Genomic DNA, 20,326 nt, shown 5'->3' on the forward strand with positions numbered 1-20,326 from the left:
TGCAGTTTCTGAAGTGACTTTGGGGCACTCTAGTTACTGACCTCCCAGTCCTTTAACTAGTTGTGTGATTTTCTGCAAGTTATATATTCCTCTTTTTTTTTTTTTTTTTTTTTTTTTTTTTTTTTAGTGCCTGCTGGATGATCCACCTATGTCACCGGAATGGGTAAGGATTAGAGGAATGATACATAAAGTATATGAGATACTTGCCAGAAGTTCCTTCTCTCCCACTTGGATAGTCTGGGGTATTCACTAAGATTATTCTGGTCCATGATGCCTCCCAGTCAAAAGGGAAGAATTCTGAATCCTCTCTTGCCTGACTTCCAATTCATACTCCACACTACTTTCTGAAAGATATCTCCATCCTTCTGTATGTTAGTAGGTTGTTACCTACTAACCTCTCAACCAGTGAGATTAGGAATGGCAGATGAAAGCACCCGAGGAAAAAACTGGAAAGTCTGGGAGTCATCACCTCAATTTTTCTCCTCTCATATATATAGTCTCCAATGATCCCCTCACAGAGACTTGGAAGAGACAAGAGGATGTGATGGGTGTGGCTATGCCCTAAAGGTGCCAGTGTTGCTAAAGAAACCAGCCCTCTCTCCTTTCCCTACACTTTAAACTGCAGGTGTGGCCTGTAGCCTGTGAGTGGCCATATTACCCATTGTGCCTCTCTTCCTACATGGGGTCAGAAATCTTTGCTTTCCCACAGGAAGGGATGAGAGCCTCACAGAGCATGTGAGAGACACTTGAATCTTGAAAAGGATCTCAGTTCTAGGTGGGCCTGCTTGCCTCTGCTCCATCCTCTCCTTGTAGCTGTGGGTGTTGAGTGGGCTGAGCCCCGACCCTGGACCGACACAGCTAATCCCCCCAACCACCCAGCTGATTGTGCCCCTAGCCCCTTCCCTACTCACTCTTAACCTGGATGCTTCTCGCTTCCTTTCTTTTTTACTTCTTCGCACCTCGTCTAAGTTGGCTTGACCCTGGACAACCTAGAGAACTTCATGTGCTTGGACAGCCATGGAGCAGGCCTGCCTTTCTTGGGCCCAGGACTCAGCTTTCCAGGGCCCAATACTTTTGTTTTAACCTTTTCCCTGCTGGATCTCCTCCTGCCAGTGTGTATATTTTCTTTTTTTACCTCCGGCTGCCTTCTCAGCCTCCTTTCTTGCCCACTTTCCTTCTGTGGCAGCCAGCCAGCTTGACAGCTGAGAATCTGAGGGGAAATGCAGTTCCGGGGTTAGAAGATTTAAAGTTTAGGACCCACTTCCGCTTCATAAGCCCTACGCAAACTTGGTAAAAAAAAAAAAAAAAGGAGGAAGAAAGGAAGGAAGAAGAAAGCAAGCACATGTGATCTTCAGTTTGGAAAATCTGTAAAATAGGGAAAGTTGTAATACGGAAATCAGGAGGAACTTTTGGGTAAGAAGCAGACAGTTGTGACCCACAAGGAAGAATTTCTTGGAAATAATGTGATGCTGAACCCCACAAACTCTGCTGCTACCTTTTTGTACCTCTGTTGTCCCTAACTGTGAGGCTTGCCCACTATTCTACAGAGAAAGCTGGCTGGACAAAAAGAAGCCCAATTAAGCGGCCCAGGAATCAGACACTCTTGACTGAGCCTCTCCATCTTTTTTTTCTACTCCAACAAAAAGTAGATGGGGCTCAGGCAAAGGTGTCTTGTTTCCTCATGCTTAGCACAGACCCATTTTGTAAACTCCGGGAGGATGGAAGACCTAAGACTCAATAGTCCTAGTCTCTGTTTCCTTAATATATCAATGTTGGACTAAAGCTAAGTTATTCGTAAGATTCCTCAGAAGGGGGAATTTCACCAGAACTCTTAAAAGCCTGAAGATCAAGAAAAGACTTGAGCCCTTTTACTCAATCCTTGTTGATGCATCCCATGTCCCAACCCCCCAACTCTGATCGCTAGAGTGACCCACTGCTGTCTCCATTTACCTTCAAGATGGAAGCCAAATGTTTCCTACGCATGGGTCATATACCCCCAACAACATGTCCTGAGACAACCCAGGTCTCCTTCAAGAAGACAGTGAAGCCTCTGTTCTTCCCTAACTCAAACCAAACCCTCTGACCTCTGATTTCTCTAATATTCCTTCTTCATTCAAATAGGGGTGGCTACGAAGATTCAGATGTAAAAACCAATCTAGGAGTCAGTTTTAATATTCCCATGTCAAACAAGTGGATGGTGTTAGGACTAGAAGGGACCCGGCTAGAGAGAGGCAGTGAGGGTACAGTCCCAGAACTTACCTCTGGGCTCCCACACTCTTTGGCTCTCCATCCCTGCTCATCAGAGGTCTGCCAGGGTCCTCCCCACAGCCTCTGGGGGAAATGTGCACCTACTACCTTAAGCAGGGACTCATTGACCCCACTCTCAGTCTTCTGAACAGAGGTTACCTCTCATTGGATGACTCAATCAGCCCTTGGAAGTTGCTCCCCATGAACATTTATATCCTAAGAAGGCAAAAGTTCATAAACCCAAAGGAATGAAGAAAGCTGGTGGGGGTGTGGGGTCCAGTAGCAGTAAGCATGTCATTACAGAGCTCTGCTTGCTAGATGTTGGCTGTTATGCCGGAACTTGGACAAGGGTGAAAGATGAGCAGGGATGGAGAGCCAAAGAGTGTGGGAGCCCAGAGGTAAGTTCTGGGACTGTACCAGATCCTTCAGCAACTGCTGGAACTAAAGAACATAACAGAGCACCAGAGGCCTAAGAGCTTCCTTTGTAGTTGCTGAGTTTCTTCTTTCTCTTATTGCCATGGAAACCAGGGTTGACTTGCAAACACCCCTGAGGTTTTTTCAGCTGGGGTCCTGGCTCTGTACCTACTTTCCTAACCCTTTGCAGCCACAGCAGTCTTAGGGGATGAGGGGGTTGCTTTCTGCCTGTGCTCTGGCCTTCTCACGAAGGTAGAAATGATGTTTTGGCAAGGGACCCAGGAGGAGAAAGCCAGAATCATCGGGCCTTGGCTGACTGGAGAAGTACAAGGAGTCACTCTTTGCCTAGAAGGAATACTGAAGTTCATCTTGCACTGTTTTGCTTTTATAAGAGTTTCCATGGCTGTTGAGCAGGGGTTGAATACCCATAGAGGGAAGCTAGACTGCGTGATCTCCGATAGCTTTGCCAGCTCACTAACATGCTATCATTTATCAATAATGTTTGCAATGATGCATATCATTAATAATAATGACTCTTATCACTCTGCCTTTTCTAATTTGATGTGTGATCTATATAACTGCTTAGTTCTCCTCAGGCATACTTACCATTACTGTTAAGTCATTGCGTATTACTGATGCTGTATCAAACAGGAAATTGAGCCCAAGGATAGGGCTCCTCCCACTAAATGGGCCCTCACTCCCAAGAGCCATTGCATCTGCTTTGGGATACTCAGAACCCCCCAGTTCTCTGCAATTGCTGCTCTTCCAGACCTGCTCCACCTCCCATGCCACCCCACCCCAAAATTCTTGAGAGAGCTGGAGGTGCCTCCTACTAACCTGTGTCCATTTCAGGATTCCAGTTCCTTTTGACTCGAGCCATTCACTTTCCCATGGCAGGTCTTAATTTCCTCTTCTGTAAGGTGAGTCAAGAACCTTTTGGAACTTAAATTCTAGTGAATTCTTCCATTCAATGGAACCACCTTGTGCTGTGACTCTATTTAATTCATTCATCTGCCTCATTTTAATTGTAGCAAATTCCCCAGAGTTCCAAGTTATATTGAGTGAGTGAAAATAACCCATCCTGGGAAACTCAGAGATTCAGAGGCCAGCTTACATTCTTGCCCCTGAGGGGAAAATGGAAGGCCACCTAAGGCATGTACAGTGTCTTTCACTTTTATTTTCCTGTCTCCCCATTCCAGGCACACAGTAGGTATGCAATTGCAGACTGAGAGTGTGTAGCACCAATGTCTCCAACTCTGTGGCTTTTTCGATTGGACTCCGGCTTCCTAAATTAAAGGTTTCTGTGCCAAGATTCAGGTACCTGACATGAAAGTCAGAAAACTGTGTTTCTAATCACTGCTGCAACTCCGAAGGGCAAATCCATTTATTGAATGTTCAGTCAACTCTGCCACTCACTAGTTGTATGACCTTGGGCAATTACTTAGCTCCTCTGTACTTTATCTTCCCCAATGGGGGTGATAATAATAATACTTCATCATGTTGTTTGATGATGAACCAAAATAATCTATATAAAGAAAGCTATGAGAACAGTGCTTGGCATACAGGAGACTCTCAGGGAATATCAGCTATCATTACCAATTTAATTTTTCAGTTCAATATCCTCTTGCAAAATGCCAACCTATGTCAACCTAATGAACAGATAAGAACTTTCTCATAATTAGTCTGGGTAGGTAAGGCTGGTTAGCCCATCCTTGATGGACAGGCAGGTCCTTGTAGATACATGAGAGAATCAAAAGGCAAGCCGATATTCAGGATAATTTAGTGTGGCCAATGATATAAATCCCCCCATCTTAGTGACATTCCCACTCAAATGGTAAACAAGATACCCGCCTGCTAGCAAGACATGCTGAGCTGGTGGTGGAAGAGAGTTTTCCTCATGAAAGAAAAGAGAGTTTTTCTCATGAAAAAGTCAGAACAGTATGAGGAGGCTAGCCCCACAGAGGTAATCACGGTTTAGGGAATATCTTGGATCTAGTGCTCCAGGGTAAAAAAAAAAAAAACTCTTGAAAAATATATAAATGCTAGAGTTGTTGTTGGGTGTGCCAAGGAGGACCCGTGAACACATGTTACAGAGGAGGTGACAAAAGGAGAGGGGGTGTGCTCATCATCACCTAACCAGATGGGTGCCTGGATGGGTGCTGGGCTGTGGGAGGCTGGTCAGTGGGCTGGCTGGCTGTAGACCAGAAGACTGAGGGGATCCCATAGAGATGGGTGAAATTCGAGCTTCACCTTCTCACCAGCAGGGAATTTAGGAGGTAACTACAGGTTTCATTGACTATCTAAGGAACAGACTTGGTGATATGGTATCAGCCTTACCCAGCTCCCAAGAGACATAAGAGTAAGATGATGGAAGAGAATGCTGGCTCTGATTCACCAGGAGCACATCTACTATTAGCTAAAGAGACCAGAAGACCAGTTATCTCAACACAGGAGGGTAAACAGACAAGTCTGTAATTGGGGCCCATTTCCCTAGAGTTAATGAGTAGAATCGAGATGCCAAGCATTGTCCAGAATGAGCATATAGGGCAAGATCCTCACACCTGGCAGAAGATGTGGAATGTCTATGATGGGGTCCCCACACCCCTCTGCGGTATGATAGGGAACATGTCAGTTTCTTTCTGCTGGAGGCGGAGGCAGTGGGAACCCCATGAGCTTTTCCAAAAACATTAATGGGCTGTGAGGTAGGGAAGGGAAGCTTAGATGAGATTATGGAAGCTGAGAAACTAAGATCTTTGGTTTAAATGTTGACTTCACAAATAGACCAATTTAAACTGTGAAGCGTGTTCCCCTTAGATGTTGGGAGAGCAACCTGTATGGGCCATAAGGTAGAAACCTCATGTATTTACCTTTTAGAAGCCTTCTTGTCACCACCAACTTCTCTGCCAAATGCATTATGTGGAACATTGCTGGGTTTGAGAACCGAGATGTGATATTTCAAACTATGTGTTCAGGTTTTGACTGCCGCCTGCCAAAAGTCTTTTCTTTTGAATTAGTGAGTCTATTGTACAACAGTAGTTTTCAAAAGCCCAATGGCAGGAAGACCAGAGGAAGCCCCAACCCCCCAGCTTGCAGAAGCCCTGAGATCTTCCCTGCAGACACAGTGAGGACAGAGAACTGAAGACTCAGAAGTACTCAGACTGTACTTATGAAAATCAACACCCACAGACTTGAGGTGAAAAGTTATCATCCATTTTGGAAGAGGGTCATCTGAGACAATGACCTTGCTCTTACCCTGGCTGGAAATGATATCTCTTAAAAAAAAAAAATAAAGGCAAGCTGAAGCTCTTTTGGATTTTAACAGTGTAATGATGGCAAAATGAAAAGCATCTCCTTTGAGAGAACCTCTGAGTGGTATGTCATTATGAAGGAGTTGGAGAAAGGGAGTTGACCTGTTTGTCAGGACGCTTCATCATTCAAACAGGCTCAGAGTGAATCAGCTATCTGTTCTCTACTAAAGAGCTGAGAGCTGAAGGCTTCCTCTCTCATCAGCAGGTCTGGGTGGACACATGTTTCTCCTGATAGGGACCAGGGTTTTAAATTAGGAGAGGTAGGAATATGGATTTGGTCTCATTGGCAGCAGCTGGGATGGGGTTCTCTATATTAAGGGGATGATGTTACAGCCTTTCAGGGCAGAGGAGACCAGATGAGGGTAGAGGTAGAAAGCTATTAAAGCTAGAGGTCACCAGGCAAAGAGAAGGGGCAATCACAAGGGTGACCTGGGGGAGGAAGGCAGTCTGAATCGTGGGGTAACCTTCCTAGCCAAGAAGGACCAGAAAGGTCAGTGACAGGTCAGAAGAAATCACTGGAGTTCCCTGGAGAAGTTTATCAGATCTGAGTGAAACCAAGTGCTGCCAGATCAGGTGATACATGTGAGCACTTCAATCAATATAAAATATAATTTCTAACTGGCTGAAAGGAAGAAGAAAGAGAGGCAGCACAGTATCGTGGAAAGAGTTAAGGCTTTGCAGTGAGACTTACTGTGGCTAAGTGTCTGGACCCCTCTGAAGTTCAGTCTTTTGTTTGCTAAATCACCCTTGAGAAGCTGTAGTAAGAATTTAGTGAGATATACAGGTGAAGCACAAACATAGTACCTAGCAATGGCAGGTGTCCAATAACTGTTAGTTCTCGTCCCCTGCCCAAAGTCACACTTGCAGCCAAGGGCTGTCTGGAGCAGTGCTGTCCAATCAGTCCTCGCCCCATCAGTCTGCATGGACTGTGACTGAAATTAAAACATGCTCTAGCATTCCAAAGCTTCATACAAAAGAAGGAACAATGTCTTCTTAAGCATGTTGTCATGTTACAGGTTGACGTGACACTATCGTAGATTTATTGGGTTAAATAAACATGATGAAAATAAATGTCACCTGATTCTTTGCACTTGATTTAACGAAGCTACTAGAAAATTGTAAATTACCACCTGCCTCCTACTCTACTCCCATTGGACAGAGCAGATCTAGACAAGCGAGGAAGGCGAGGTGGGGAAGCTGTGTTCCTCACCTGTGTCTCTACCTTGGGTTTGTGCTTGGTTGATTGTTCCTCCTTCCCTAAGGCCCCTTTGAAAAAGTGCTTCCTGGGGCTCAACCAAATGGGTGTGGGGGTGGCCTCAGTCCAACACACAGTAGGCAGGGCTGGTACATCAGAGTATCGAGGTATCAGGTGGAGCAGCGAAGGTGTTGGGGTGTTGGGGAGATACTAGTCCTCCTTAGGACTCCAGACTCTTCTACCGTTCTCTACTCCAGGAAGACACCCATTCTCTTATTTCAGAAGTCCCATCCTGTATGCGAACTTGGCAAGAAGTAGGCTCCCGCTAGGCAGGAACAAACACGGTGCAAGGGAAATGCCACTCTGAAGGCACCTTTAGAAAACCAGTTTCCAGAGAAATGAACAGCAGACATTCACAGGCATGAGAATTGTTTTTTTTTTTTTTTTCCCTCCCAAGAAGTGTGGTTGGTAGTTGATTTTTTAAACTGTACATTTTACTGTACATTTTTTTTTTTTTAGCAGTGGAGAAGATTGGCATTTATGCTCTGACCACAGGGATGCTGCTTTCCAAAAGTCCAAGTCAGACACATGACCAACACAAGCCAAGTACATATTAAGTCACAACAGATCTCGCAGCCACCGACGGAAACAGACTGGTGGGTCCTCCCTTTCCATGTCCACCACTTTTGCTCTGGGTGTTAGAACCCAAAGGCAAAAAGAAAAATGGTATTTGGGGCCCCTCCTTCAATGGCTATGTTTCAAAAGGCTGAACGGGAAAAGAGCAGAGAGAAAAAGAAGAGGACAGAGAAAGAGGGCATGTGGGAGAGATTTCCTCTCAAGTTCCCAGTTTTGTGGGTGCCACTGTGATTAGAGAAGCCTCTGCCACTGGGGCTGGCCTGGGAAATTAACTTGTGATCCCAGGAAGGGACTCACCAGATCTGTTAGTCACCTTGTTGTGATCAGAAAGGAGATAGGGGCGGCAGAGAGTCACAGGAGAAAAAGAATGAAGATAGGAGGGTTGAGGCACAGTGAGAGGGGGAAGAAAAAGGGAAACGGGGGGAAAAGATGAAGCCAGGGATTCAAGGCCCCTGGGCTGAAGCCAGAAGACAGTCCTCTGTGGATAATTGCTTATCTGCTCCTGTGTGCTCTGGGTATGGCTGGGGACGACCAGCTCGACCCCAGGTCTGAGTGCACCAGAACTCTTAAGCCTGAAGTGGACTCACCTGTATGCTCTGTATGCTGTGTGATTGGCAAGCATAAGAAAGACAGAGGCTGCAGATCTCTGGCGGAGGCTTGGGAGAGGAGACAGTGAGCTGTGGGGCTGGAGAGGTAGTGCATTGGCAGTGAGGGAAGACCAGAAACAGATGGAGACCAGGAGAGATTGAGATGAAGGGAGATGTTGTTCAGCTGCAGCAGTTTCTCCCTGGCCACATCTCCTCTGCCCCCTCTTGGCACTGTCTGGGAGTATGAGGTTAACCCCTGGATGGAAGGGAGCACTAGAGCCCCACCATTGTCACACTTTTGCATGATTGGATCCTCCTCATGAATGGCGCCCATGGAAGGTTTCCCCCAAGTTCCACCCTGAGCCACTTTCTTGAATAAACAGGGAAGTTAGACATAGAAATGCCCTGGTTTGTAAATGTGAAGACAGGGTAATGGATGCCATATGCCACCCTCAGCAGGTAGGTGGCCTTGACCTCCCCCCACCTTAGACTTGGTCTGTAACTCACTTTGTGACCTTAGGGACAAGTCTCTGAAACTCTGAGGACAAAGAGGAGAGAGGACTGAGGATAAAATGATTACAAAAATTTCTTCAAGCTTCAAAACTCTATGATTCTAAAAACATTCGGCTTCCCCCATCCAAAGCTTCTAGAAGTCTTACTGTGTGTCCAGTGGGAAGGTCAGGAACTATTCTGACAGCTGTGTTTTACTGCTGAGTCAGAAATCACAACATGTAGGGTCATAGAGAGGTCGGTAATCTTCAGAAGTGAAAGGAAATTGGAGACTAACTACCATCCAAGGATTTTGAGAACCAGGAGCCTGAGGTCCAAAGAGAACAGATCTTGTCCAAGTGTCAACTGACACTTCAGTGGTGGCCCCTGGAGCCCAAACTCTAAGTTCTGCTGGCAAGTGCTGTGTTCCTCTTGCCCACCCCCTCCTGCTTTCCTTAAGAGAAACCTCCTTAGTGCACCACATGTTCATAGGGACTTTCAGTTCCAATTTCAGAAAAAGAGGCAGGCAATTCCAAAAGTTAAGGTCGCTTATGCTGCATAAAGCTTTCTCTCTCCTTGCCCCCATCACATAAGAAATTCTGGAAACTACCCTGGTGGTTTAGCTGAGTTGGTGGGTGTGGATGTCTTATTTGAGAAGCAAAGGAGCCTCAGCTAAGTCTCGGGGGGTGTCTCGTCTCTCCCAGGTGTGGGGCTTCTGGAATATAAAGGGCCTGAGCAGGCACCACCGTCTTCCCCAAACAAGTGCGGAACCACAATCATTCCCTTCTCTTGTCAATTGACAGTAATCATCCACCACCAGGACTGCTGGGACACACTTTGTTTTCACACAAAAACTCTCCATCGTCTGTGTGAATGAAGAGGAGGAGTCTGGGAAGTGGAAAAAATAAATTAGGAAATAAAAACAACAATGGAACCAGAAACAATCCAAAGCCACTTGCTTATACGCTACATTTGTGATTAGAAAGGCAGAAGGCCGCCTTTCCAAACACTCAGGGCTCAGTCCCACATTTTAGTGATCAAGTCCACTTTCCCTGAGCACACCCAATGGGTGGTGGGGGACGGGCCTGGGAAGGTGGTGTGGGTGGTGGTGGGGGGCGGGGGGAGGCCTGTTGACAGGGAGATGAAACTGTCCCTGGATGTAAACATCACCATGGAAACTCCACAAAGACTTGCCAGAAAAGGTTCTTTCCCCTTCTTCCATCCTACAAGGGTGGGAGGGAGGCTGCCCATCCCCCAGGCCTACACGGTGCTCTCCATCACCCACTCTGAGCTGCCGAAAGTCCCCCGGGCCCCCACCAAGTCACTCTCCTCAAAAGGCAAGAGCATGCCATTGACAGAGAGGCTGCGTTTTGTCCAGATGTTCGAGACCCGCCGAGGGGGGCTGTAGCCACCTGGGGCGACCCCTCCAGCTGCCGCAGCAGCAAAGTCCCCCATGTCGAAAGAGTGGCTGCGTTTGGCCTTGCCCTCCAGGGGTAAGGGGAGCAGGCTCCTGGCCCGGGCCGCAGGCGGTCCCAGCAGTGGCTCTCGGTCCGAGGGCTGGCCCCTGGCGGAGGTCCCAGACCCTCTCCCGCCTGGAGTCCTAGAGTCCAGCAGCTCCTCCTTTCTCTGACTCTTGAGGTCCAGGGAGGCAAAAGCCCCCATCAAGCGGTCAAGATTGGGTTTGGGCCGGGGGCCGGGGTGGGGGAGCCTCCAGGGGCCCCTTCCCAGCCCCGCGGCTTCCCCACTACCCAGGGAGCTGGAGGAAGAGGAGTCGCTGCCTCGGGCTAGGCTGGCACTGAACTCCACCAGCTCATTGCGGACCACCACCTTGGGCGGCCCTGGCGCAGGGACGCCGCTCGAGGCCCCGCTGGGTACGCCGCCTGGAGCCAGGGTGAGAGGCGGCGGCTGGGAGCCGTTGGTCTGCGAGTGCATGTTGCTGACCGTGGCGGCCACCATCTTGCCCGGGGACTCGTGGTTGCAGACCTTGTAGCGCACCATGAGAATGACAATGAAGACCAGCAACGTGGCTACGATGATGCCGCCGATGACCAGGATCATGGTGCCGCCCAGGATCTGGCTGTGCATCGACTGGCACTGCGGATAGTCGGCCTTGGTGAAGAACTGGGCGCAGCCCACGATGTTGGTGGCCGTGAGCGTCGTGGCCGTGTCATCCCACATGGCCAGCACGCACAGGTCATAGCCAGTCCCTGACACCAGGTTGTTGACCACGAAGGCTTTGTTGGAAGCTGGGATCATCCTGGGGTGGGTGGGGACAGACACAGGGAGGCAGAGGTGGTGAGGGGCAGTGGAGTGATGGGGGACAGGACAGAAATAGAACAGGAAGGGATGGCAGAGACAGGGGAGATGGGGAAGTGGACAGACACCAGCACACAGAGTCAGAAACAGCAGGAAGAAAGGGTGCCAGGTGAAGAGACAGGAAGGGGAGAGATGGAGAAAGAGAGACGAGGGGGTGGCGGGAGAGGCGGAAAGGGGCAGGCAGTGATGAAAAGAGGACCCAGGCGATAGTGAGAGTCCGGGAGAGGTGAGCAGAGGTGTCCGGGCAAGAAGACAGAGAGCGTGAGAAGGGAAATCGCGGAGAAAGAGTCAGGGAAGGCCAAAGGGGAAGATGAGCAGAGCAAGGCCGTGGAGATCAGGTCAGGGAGCCCACCCAGAGGGTGTGGGAACAGCAGTTGAGTACACAGGCGAAGGGGAGGAGGAAGGGAGGAAAGGGAGGAGGAAGCGTGGAAGGAAGAGATCATGGAAAGGAGTTTAGCGATGGAGGTGCAGAGAAGGGAGACGGCACTCAGGCAGAGAGGGGAGAGCAAAGGAGGAGCACGGGGCACAGAGAGCACACAGGTTAAAGGCTTCAAGAAGCAAATATTAAACAAAGGGACAACCCGCCACACCCCCCGCTTCTGCCATGTCTGCTCATCAGCCTCTGAGAAGTGGGGGTGAGGGTCAGATGGGTTGTGACCCCACCCTGCCCCACCCCAAGAGGCTCGATTCACCTCTGTGGTGTCCTCAGAGTCACGGGTGGTGCTGCAGCACCTCTGGGTGTTGGCCAGGCTCCATACTGAGTCATGGGCAAGGGTCCCCTCTCTGGAGCCCAGCCATTCCCATGCACGTGGTTTCTCGGGCCTTGGAGGAACAGGGCCTGAGCAGGACAGAGCCAGAGGCAGCAGTGGCAGAGGATTGCCTGGAGGTGAGGGAACAGCGTGGGGTTGAAGGCTGGAAGGAGGAAGGGGCAATTCCTGTGTGCTGGTAGAGCAGGCCAGCCTTTTCCAGAGACACCCCCCGGGAAAGAGTTTCTCTGGTCTGGAGATCTTGACTGGTTCTTCTGGGTCAGGAGGGGGTCAGGGGGCAGCAGTCTCCCCACACTGGGCCCCACCACTGTTGCCTGCTGACTCCCGCCTGGACAGTCAGGATACCCAGATGCCCACGCTTATCTCCAAGGTCCTTGCCCAGACGCCGTGTCTTCTGCTGTCTTCAGAGATGATGGCCTGCCACCTCGTGAACCCATCTGCTGAAATCCTCCCTTCACTCTGAGTCTGCCACATCCTCCTGGGCCTGGAGGTGCCCTGAGCCTAGAAAGCCCTCCAGTCTCCAGTGCCCACACCCACAATGCCCATCAAGATCTCTCAACTGCGCCATCCGTGGTGGTGCAATGGGTTAAAGTACAGCTCTCTGTAGCCACTGCAGCGTAAGTTCAATCCCCGACCAGGGAGCTGACCCACATGGCACAGCAGACCTCTCCTGTCTCACCCACTGCTCCCCTCAGCAATGTAGTTCAGTACATCTGCCTGTTCTGTCCCCCCTCTGCTCTGATGAGTCCTCTCACCCCTACATCTCTGGCCTGCACCCCAGCTCTTGTATGCATAAATAAATAAATAAATAAACAAACAGGTACATAGATAAATAAACGAATGAATGAACAAATGAGCAAATAAATAAGTAATAAATAATAAATGAATAAATAAATGTCTTATTGAAAAAAAAAAAAAGTCTTAACCCCAGGCCCAGGGAGCTTAATTGAGATCTCAAGTATGAAATACTGCACCGTGGAGCTCGCACCCAGGAGCTCCACACAGAGGACTGGCGCTGACAGGCAGATATTGATGTCCCGTCATGGGCAGCCGGGCGCTGATGCCTCCTCTCCCTTCCAGAGCCACTCTGCAGCTACGGAAGTCACTATGGGGGAAACTGAGCCCCCTTCTCCTATTTCAGACCCACCCACCCAGAGCTACAGTGCTTGGGGCAAAAGGCGCAAGTTTTTTTGGTTCCTGCTGGGCATCGTGGCCATCCCGTGAGGGCGGGGACTTGCTCCTGTGTCACAGAAGCGCAGCAGCGGCGCAGCGAGGTCTGCGCAGTTCACGCAGCGAGGGCTGTGAGGAGAGGGTCTGTGGGCATTGACACCAGCCTCCAGGTCTGCAGGCTGGCCCGCTCCTTACGTGGCCAACATGAGGGCAGTTTTCTTCCCCCCTCTGAAAGCCCACTCTGGCAGTAGCAGAGCTGCCAGCCTATTCCCTGGAGCAACGCTGTGTGTCTGCCGTGACCTGTGCGCCTGTGGACCGCCACTGTGCAGATCCCACGAGGCCACGTGGGATCTGCACAGTGGCGGTCCACAGGGCCCCAAGGGCCCAGGCTCTGCACTGAGCAAGGACAGGGGCCTCCCACTCAGGGCTCACGGTGTAGGTTGAGCAGCAGGAGCCTGGAACAGTGTCATTCCAAACGGTGACAGTAGTAAGAGAAGCCCCCGCGGCAGCTGTGTGTGGACTCGGTTGTGAGTGACCTACATCTACCAATTACAGACGTCTCTGAGGCAGCCACTTGCACAGTCCACATTCTGCAGGAAGGTGCAGTGGCCGTGAGCAGGCCTAACGTGGCGGGGCTGAGCTTCGAACCCAGGCAGGTCCCTCCTGTCTACTCTGCCAGCAACCTGGGGCAGAAACAAGGTGCAGGCACAGACACTTGAGAAGAGGCGGGCTGGCTGGCTTATGGACCCCTGTTCTGTGGCCAGGGTGTCCCATTTAATATTGTATTTTAACCTTCATGCCAGTCCCAGGACGCGGGGGATGAACTATGGCCCAGAATCTATTTCGGTGTCTCGCCACCACCTGCTGGGAAGCAGACCCTACTAGTACCTCTATTAATAATAGACTGACTTCTTACAACAATAATAAAGAAATAAATCTAACACTGTGGCTTACGCTGTGCCAGGCATAGCTCCGAGCTCTTTAAAGGGATCGATACTCATAACAATTATTGTGAGTTAGATACTATTACCCCTGTCGATTTTACAGATAAGAACCCGAGGCAGAGAGAGGTTTAACTACCTGCCCAAGGGTGCCAGCGAGTGAGTGGCAGAGCTGGGATCTGGGCCAGGCAGGCTGCCCCAGAGCCCCCTGGGCCTGACTGCTGCACACGCTGTCTCGCAGGACTGCCCTGTTCCCGCCTTCTCCAGAGACTTCGTGTGAACTCCTGCCTGGCTTTTCTCTCCTGTTTGTATCCCATCAGGGGAATTGAGAAGATAATGTGGCTGCAGAAGAGGCTTCAGGCAGCAGCATCAGTCAGTGCTGCCTCTGCCAGTAACAGTGACAGCGTTTGCTGTGTTAGGCCTGGGTGGGAGTTGACCGGCACTGTCTCATTTAACCGCTAGTCCACAGGCCCACCCCCACCAGAGGAAGCTCTGTCATTGTCACTCCCATTTAGGAACAGAGGCAGCTAAGCAGTGCTTCCTTTTCCTTGGGGACAAAGTAGAGTTTAGCCCATATCTGGGGCCCAGGCTTCAGAGCCCACACTCTCAGCCACAGCAAATGCCTGCCCCCTCCAGGCAGCCAAAGATCCAACCGCACAGAGGTCATGCGGAGTGGGCACTACTCTAACTCTGTGATAGAGTCCAGCTCACCTCCGACCCACTCAGCCCTGCCGGCCAGCCTGGGGCCCAACAGGACCAATGGCTGACCCTTCAGGCTAGCTCTTGGAAGGGGAACCCCTGCCCCCCTTTATTCCTGCCTATTTCCCACTGGCATTCTGGCTGGTAGGATTTCTCCTCGCCTTCTAGCTCCCCGCTCTTGCTTTTTCTTGGGGCTCCAATTCTGGATAAATGCAGCAACCTTCAAATGGACCTCCTGCCTCTGGTCATGCTCCCATAAGGTCCGAGCTCAGCATACCCTCTTTAGGGTGCTCCATCTAGAAACAGCTCTGGCCAAGGAAGGAAGGAAGGAGGGAGGGAGGGAGGGAAGGAAAGAGGGAGGGAGAGAGGGAGGAAGGGAGGGAGGGAGTGAAGGCATTTTACAGCAACTTGGCTTCTGGCATCCAAGTGTGTGATGATTTTTGGTGATAATTTGTTTCTATTATTGCGTTGCAAGGGCACTGGTCTGCAACAGCCTGGGCAAAAACAAAATGAGCCTTTTACCATGAGTAGCTAGAGAAGCGTGATCTCTCCAGGGGTTCTTGGCCTCAGCGCCACTGACTCTCTGAGTTGGCTAAAGCTCAGGATGGTCAGGATGGGGGAGGGGCTGTCCTGGGCACTGCAGGCAGAACCCCTGCCCACTACCCCTGGATGCCAGGGGGTCCCTCAGTTGTGATAACCAAACGTGCTCCCAGATACTGCCAAATGTCCTCTGGGGGTGGAAGGAACGGGCCCCAGTTGAGAAACATTAGTTTGCAAAATTTGGTTAGGGGACAGAGGCACCCGGGGCAAAGTTACAGGGTAAGAACCAAACGCAGTGTGCCACCCACTCTCTCTCCTCCTCCCAGCTGTCTTCCTGCTCCCCATCACTGAACCCTATGCAAAGCCAGAATCAGGGGTGCACCCTGGACAGTCTTCCAGGGCACACAGTGCTGGGGAGGAGGGGTGAGTGCATCTGGAGAGACAAAAACTGACATGCTATCTGGCACTGGGATCAGCCCTCTCTCTGAAAAGATGCTTCCTGAAACTCTGATTCTTTCCATCACATAAGCCACCGACATCTCTGTTAGCAGAAAGCATGAATTGCTATTTTAAGTTTCACCAATGTGTTAAATCTAATTAAGCTCACACGCTCTAAAACACAATTTAAAATTGCAACCCCAAGCACTTACCCAGGAAAAACACAACAAGCGTAAGTGGCTGTTCCTTCGTTGTTTTCCTTTCCTTTGTGTGTGTGTGTTCCTATTAATATTTATCAGGGCATTTGTGCATTTGAACTCTAGCAAACAAATCTATAGCTGGTAACTCTGGCTGACACCAGAGGCCTAAGAGGGGATCGCAGAGCACACTGTTTATGCTGTACACTCCAATCTGTCTTCCTTTCTCCAGCCTGTGCTTCACCAGCGGAAACTACATTTCCCAGGATCCTGTGCCTGTTCCCAGGCTCCTCGGTGTTGGGTTTCCAGGCAGAGATGGCCAACGTAGAGATGAAACGAAGATTGGGGCGAGAGGCGGAAAGCCAGGTCATTCTCCCTCCTTTTCTGCTTCAAGCTGTTGTCTGCTGTTGGCCTCTGGGCCTCTTCTCTGATCCTAGCTTCCCAGCTTCAAGTTCCTGCCAGACAGATTTGGATCTTGGATTCCAGACAGAGCACCTCCTCTTCTGTTCCCCCATCCTTGGAGACGGTGGGTGGCTCCCTGCTGGACTGGTCCTGTGATGTCTCACTGTCTTCTAGTTGACCCCTACGCAGTTTCATCAGCCAAAGAGCCAAACGCTTGTGTGAAATTCCCTCTTAGATCTAGAATGTTCTTTTTTTCTTTTTTTCTGAGGGAATCCTGAGTGACACAGTAGATAAAGCTTTCCATGACTAGAATATTCTACCTACTAATATCACTTTTTCCTGCACTTTGCTGATAGGCTATCCTGACTTCATGTCTGCAGCAACACTGTTGGCCTTCCCTACAGCGATGCAGCTCTTAAAGCACCTGCCACCTTCTCAGACTCCCTTGTCACTGCCCAGATAAGCCCCCTGAGCCATCCATTGCATACACAGCCCCTCTTCCTAGAAACCTCTTACCTCTCTCCTAGCTGGTGAGCTCACCCTTGAAGGCCTGACTCCTGGCACCTCTGACCCCACCCAGAGGTGCTCCCGCCTCCCACACTTCTCCACCTTCCTCTGCTAACTCCCTTCTCTGCTAATGTGTGATGTGCCTGTGTCTCCCTCAGGGGCACGGCTGCGTCTTATTCATCTTTGTGGCTCCACTGCCAATCAGGATATCTGGCCTAAAGTCTCTGCTGAGTAAATATTTACCCTGCGATTGAGCAGTGAATGAAAGAGTGCTTTGTTAAATGCTAAGGCCTGTACAAATGCGAGGGATTCTTATTTAAGTATGATGGCTGGCTAATGGCAATGCTCCACACTGGCTGATCTGAGGGGACCACCTGGGAGGTCATTGTGTGCGCCCCACCACCTTCCATAGCAGTGTGTGTAGATGTGTGTTTGGGGAGCGTGAGTGTGTGTATGTGAAACATGTGGATGTGCCTGTGTGTTCAAGCCTCATGTGATACTTGCATGGGAGTATTTGGGATCATGTGTGTGTATGTGTATGTTGCAAGAAGGTGTTCACTTATATACGGTCCTACCCGATGTCTAGTACCTCAAATCCCCTCGAGGCTCCCACACATCTCCTGACACTTGGGTTGTGACTGCCCTGTTACTTCTCCTCAGGGTCAAGCTTGCCATTTCCTAAGGGCTCTCTACTGTGGGGAGCCTATGGCACACATGGGCATGAGAAAGTGAGGAGTTCTGAGAGACCCACCTGTGTCTGGGGCACAGCCTGTGAGCTGATGACCAACCCCTTTCCTGAGCTCCCTCCTGTCTCCTGCAGGTAGGGGAGGCCAATTGGAATGTTCTGGCTCTTGGGATGTGGTGGCAGGGAGCACAGACTCTGGAACAGGCATTAAAGAGCAGGGCCTACCCCACGCTCTACACACTTTTTGCCAGCAAGACCCTGGAGGCAGTGACCCACTTGACTCTGCAAATGGCAAGTAAGCCTTGGGCTGATGAGAAACAGTGTGTGAGTCCCGATGTGAAGGAAGCACCTCAACTGGCCCAGTACATGGCCCTGGACTCTTAGGAGAGGAGGAATCAAATTCTGTTGCATTGGAAACTTTACATGTTTATAATACTTCAAAACCGAAGTTAGCTTCTTCTGACTGGCATGATGCCCTATAGACAAGAGCAGGGGAACCCTGGGAATTTGTCATGTATAGATAAATGGGGCTGGGTGGGGAACTGAAGGGTGCCTGTGTGAGAGGAAGAGGTGGGCACTGGTGTCCATACGAGGCATGCAGTCCTTCTTTCCTGGAGTTAAAAGCAAACGCCATCTCTTTTATTTCCATCCTCCAGCTCCTCTCTATTCCCCTTAGCACCACCACTTTTGAGGTGCTCTTTCCTCCCCCCATCAATGATGCATCCTGATTCCAGCCTGCTGAACCCCAGCGCTAATTTGGAGACAGCACGGCAAGCATCTCCCACTCCACATCCCTGCTCTGCGCCCTCATTACTGGCTCTTCATAGACCCACCGTCCTGCCAACCTCTCCGGCTGGCCGCCAGGCCTCTGGGTGCATGAAAGGGCCTCATTAGACAGAGGGAAAAGGCCCCAGTTCTCCTATCTCTCCCTTTTCCTACAATCCCCAAAGGTCTCTGTGTGCTTCCCTACATGGGTTGCAAAGGGCTAGAGGAGACGGGTTGATTCTAGCTTCCATCCAATTTAGTGAGTGCTCACCAGATACCCACGCTTGACAGGAAGGTCTCTGATTGTGTGTGCTGGCAGGAATAGTCACCCCATGTTCTAGATGAAGAAGCTGAGGCTCAGGCACACAGGCCGCCTGCTTAAGTTCGCCCTGCTGGAAATTGGCTGAACCTGTCAGTGACATGATTTTTCTGATGCCATCTTACCTTGAATTGATGGAGCCAAATTAGAGTATAACAGGAAGCAAGACTTAAACACAGGTTGTTTGAGGACAATTAAAAACAACATCTCTCTAGTGACAACATTTGTTGAACAATTATTATATGCCAAATGGTGTGCTGAGCACACCACCTGTGTTAAGTTAATCTTTGTAGCAATTCTACGAGGGAGATACTATTATCCCCATCTTACAGGTGAAGAATTGAAACTCAAAGAGTTTACGTGATTTGCCCAAGGTCTCACTGACCATTTGTATTTAACCAGGATTTGAACCCAACACTCTTATATTGCCTCAATCAATGCTTATGATGAGAACAATGGGGAAAGTACCTCTTATGATAGGGCAAGTACCTTTCCTCTGTTTAGAGACAGTGATTAAATTAATTGTTCTGATGTCACTTAGATTATCATGGGCGAGATGGGACGCTAATGAGTGGTGAGAGCTGTCTTGCTATTTGAGAATGCTCATGGCAGTTTCAAAGCTACAGGGATATCAGCAGGCAGTTTCCTGGCAAAGGGAGCCGGCCAGGGCAAAGGCCCTGAGACCAGAACTATGAGGAGCCCAGGGTGGCTATAATAGAGAGTTGGAAATGGAATGGTGGGAAATGACGTTCCCAAGGTAAGAGCCAGGAGCCAGGTTCTGAAGGACTTGCAATGCATTCAGCCTTGTACTCTGCCTCTAAGAATCTGCTGGGTGCCAGTGTTGAGAAGGATGCCGTGGCTTTGTACAAACTCAGTGGGACAGAGTGCTCTGGAAGAACTAGTGTCTCATATTTGTTATTTCTGGCCTAGGGATCAGAGAGCAGTTAGAATTACCGATATTCTTGGCCCTCCCTGGTGGTGCAGAAGGTTGAAACACAATGCTATAAAGCTGTCTACAGCCACTGCAGCAAGAGTTTGATCCCTGCCAGGGAGCTGACCCACATGACACAGCAGACCTCTCTTGACCCACCCACTGCTCCCTTCAGCAGTGTATTTCAGTCAGTCTGCCTGTTCTGTTCCCTACTCTGTCACTGGTGAATCCTCTCACCCCTGCACCTCTGGCCTGCACCCCAGTTCCTGTATGCATAAACAAATATATATATATATATAAAGAATTCCGAGATTCCCAGTCCAAGAAGCATCATCCCCTTTTCTGGCGTGTGTACCACTGCCCCTAGGCCCATAGCCTGAGGGATAAGGCACATGGCTGCTCTGTACAGGATCATCTTGGAGCTGGTCACTGTCTTAACCCAGGAAGGGCTCCAAGGACCAAAAGCCTGGGAGGATGAAGCCAGGAGGTCAGGGTATGAGCACCGGTAGGGGATCATGCAGTTTAGAAGCTCAGCATCATCACTTACCAGCTCTGTGACCTTGAACAAGCCACTTCCCCTCACAGTAAAGGGTGCAGATGAGTTATGGGGACTGAAGGAGTTGTCTGGCCCCAGTCAGGACCAGGATGAAACCTGTGAGCATGAAATTAGATCTGGGCCAGTAGGGCAGCTGCACAATCACCCAGCCCAGCCTGGGTGAGTCTGCTGAAACCTGACTGGCTGTGGCTGGTCACAGGCTGCCTAGAAGCTCAGG

At 50.0% G+C, this 20,326-nt stretch overlaps 1 protein-coding gene and 1 long non-coding RNA gene across 3 annotated transcripts in view; one reads left to right on the forward strand and one right to left on the reverse strand.

The window, feature by feature from the left end:
- The window catches only part of LOC105853394, a 41,596-nt gene extending 31,854 nt beyond the window's left edge, over positions 1-9,742 (forward strand). The window contains exons 4-6 of the long non-coding RNA XR_001145238.1: positions 128-163; positions 7,684-7,820; positions 9,680-9,742. This is a non-coding gene — a long non-coding RNA (uncharacterized LOC105853394). The remainder of the gene's footprint in view (positions 1-127; positions 164-7,683; positions 7,821-9,679) is intronic.
- A 377-nt stretch (positions 9,743-10,119) lies between these two features.
- LRFN2 (leucine rich repeat and fibronectin type III domain containing 2) overlaps positions 10,120-20,326 on the reverse strand; it is a 189,651-nt gene continuing 179,444 nt past the window's right edge. For both annotated transcript variants that reach the window (XM_012722278.1, XM_012722273.1), the window contains exon 3: positions 10,120-11,133. In XM_012722278.1, coding sequence (XP_012577732.1) covers positions 10,137-11,133 — 997 coding nt within the window. In that variant the 3' untranslated portion in view covers positions 10,120-10,136. The remainder of the gene's footprint in view (positions 11,134-20,326) is intronic.

This window comes from Condylura cristata, unplaced genomic scaffold (assembly GCF_000260355.1).
Source record: "Condylura cristata isolate star-nosed mole 26May11 unplaced genomic scaffold, ConCri1.0 scaffold00001, whole genome shotgun sequence".
Classification (NCBI taxonomy): Eukaryota; Metazoa; Chordata; class Mammalia; order Eulipotyphla; family Talpidae; genus Condylura; species Condylura cristata.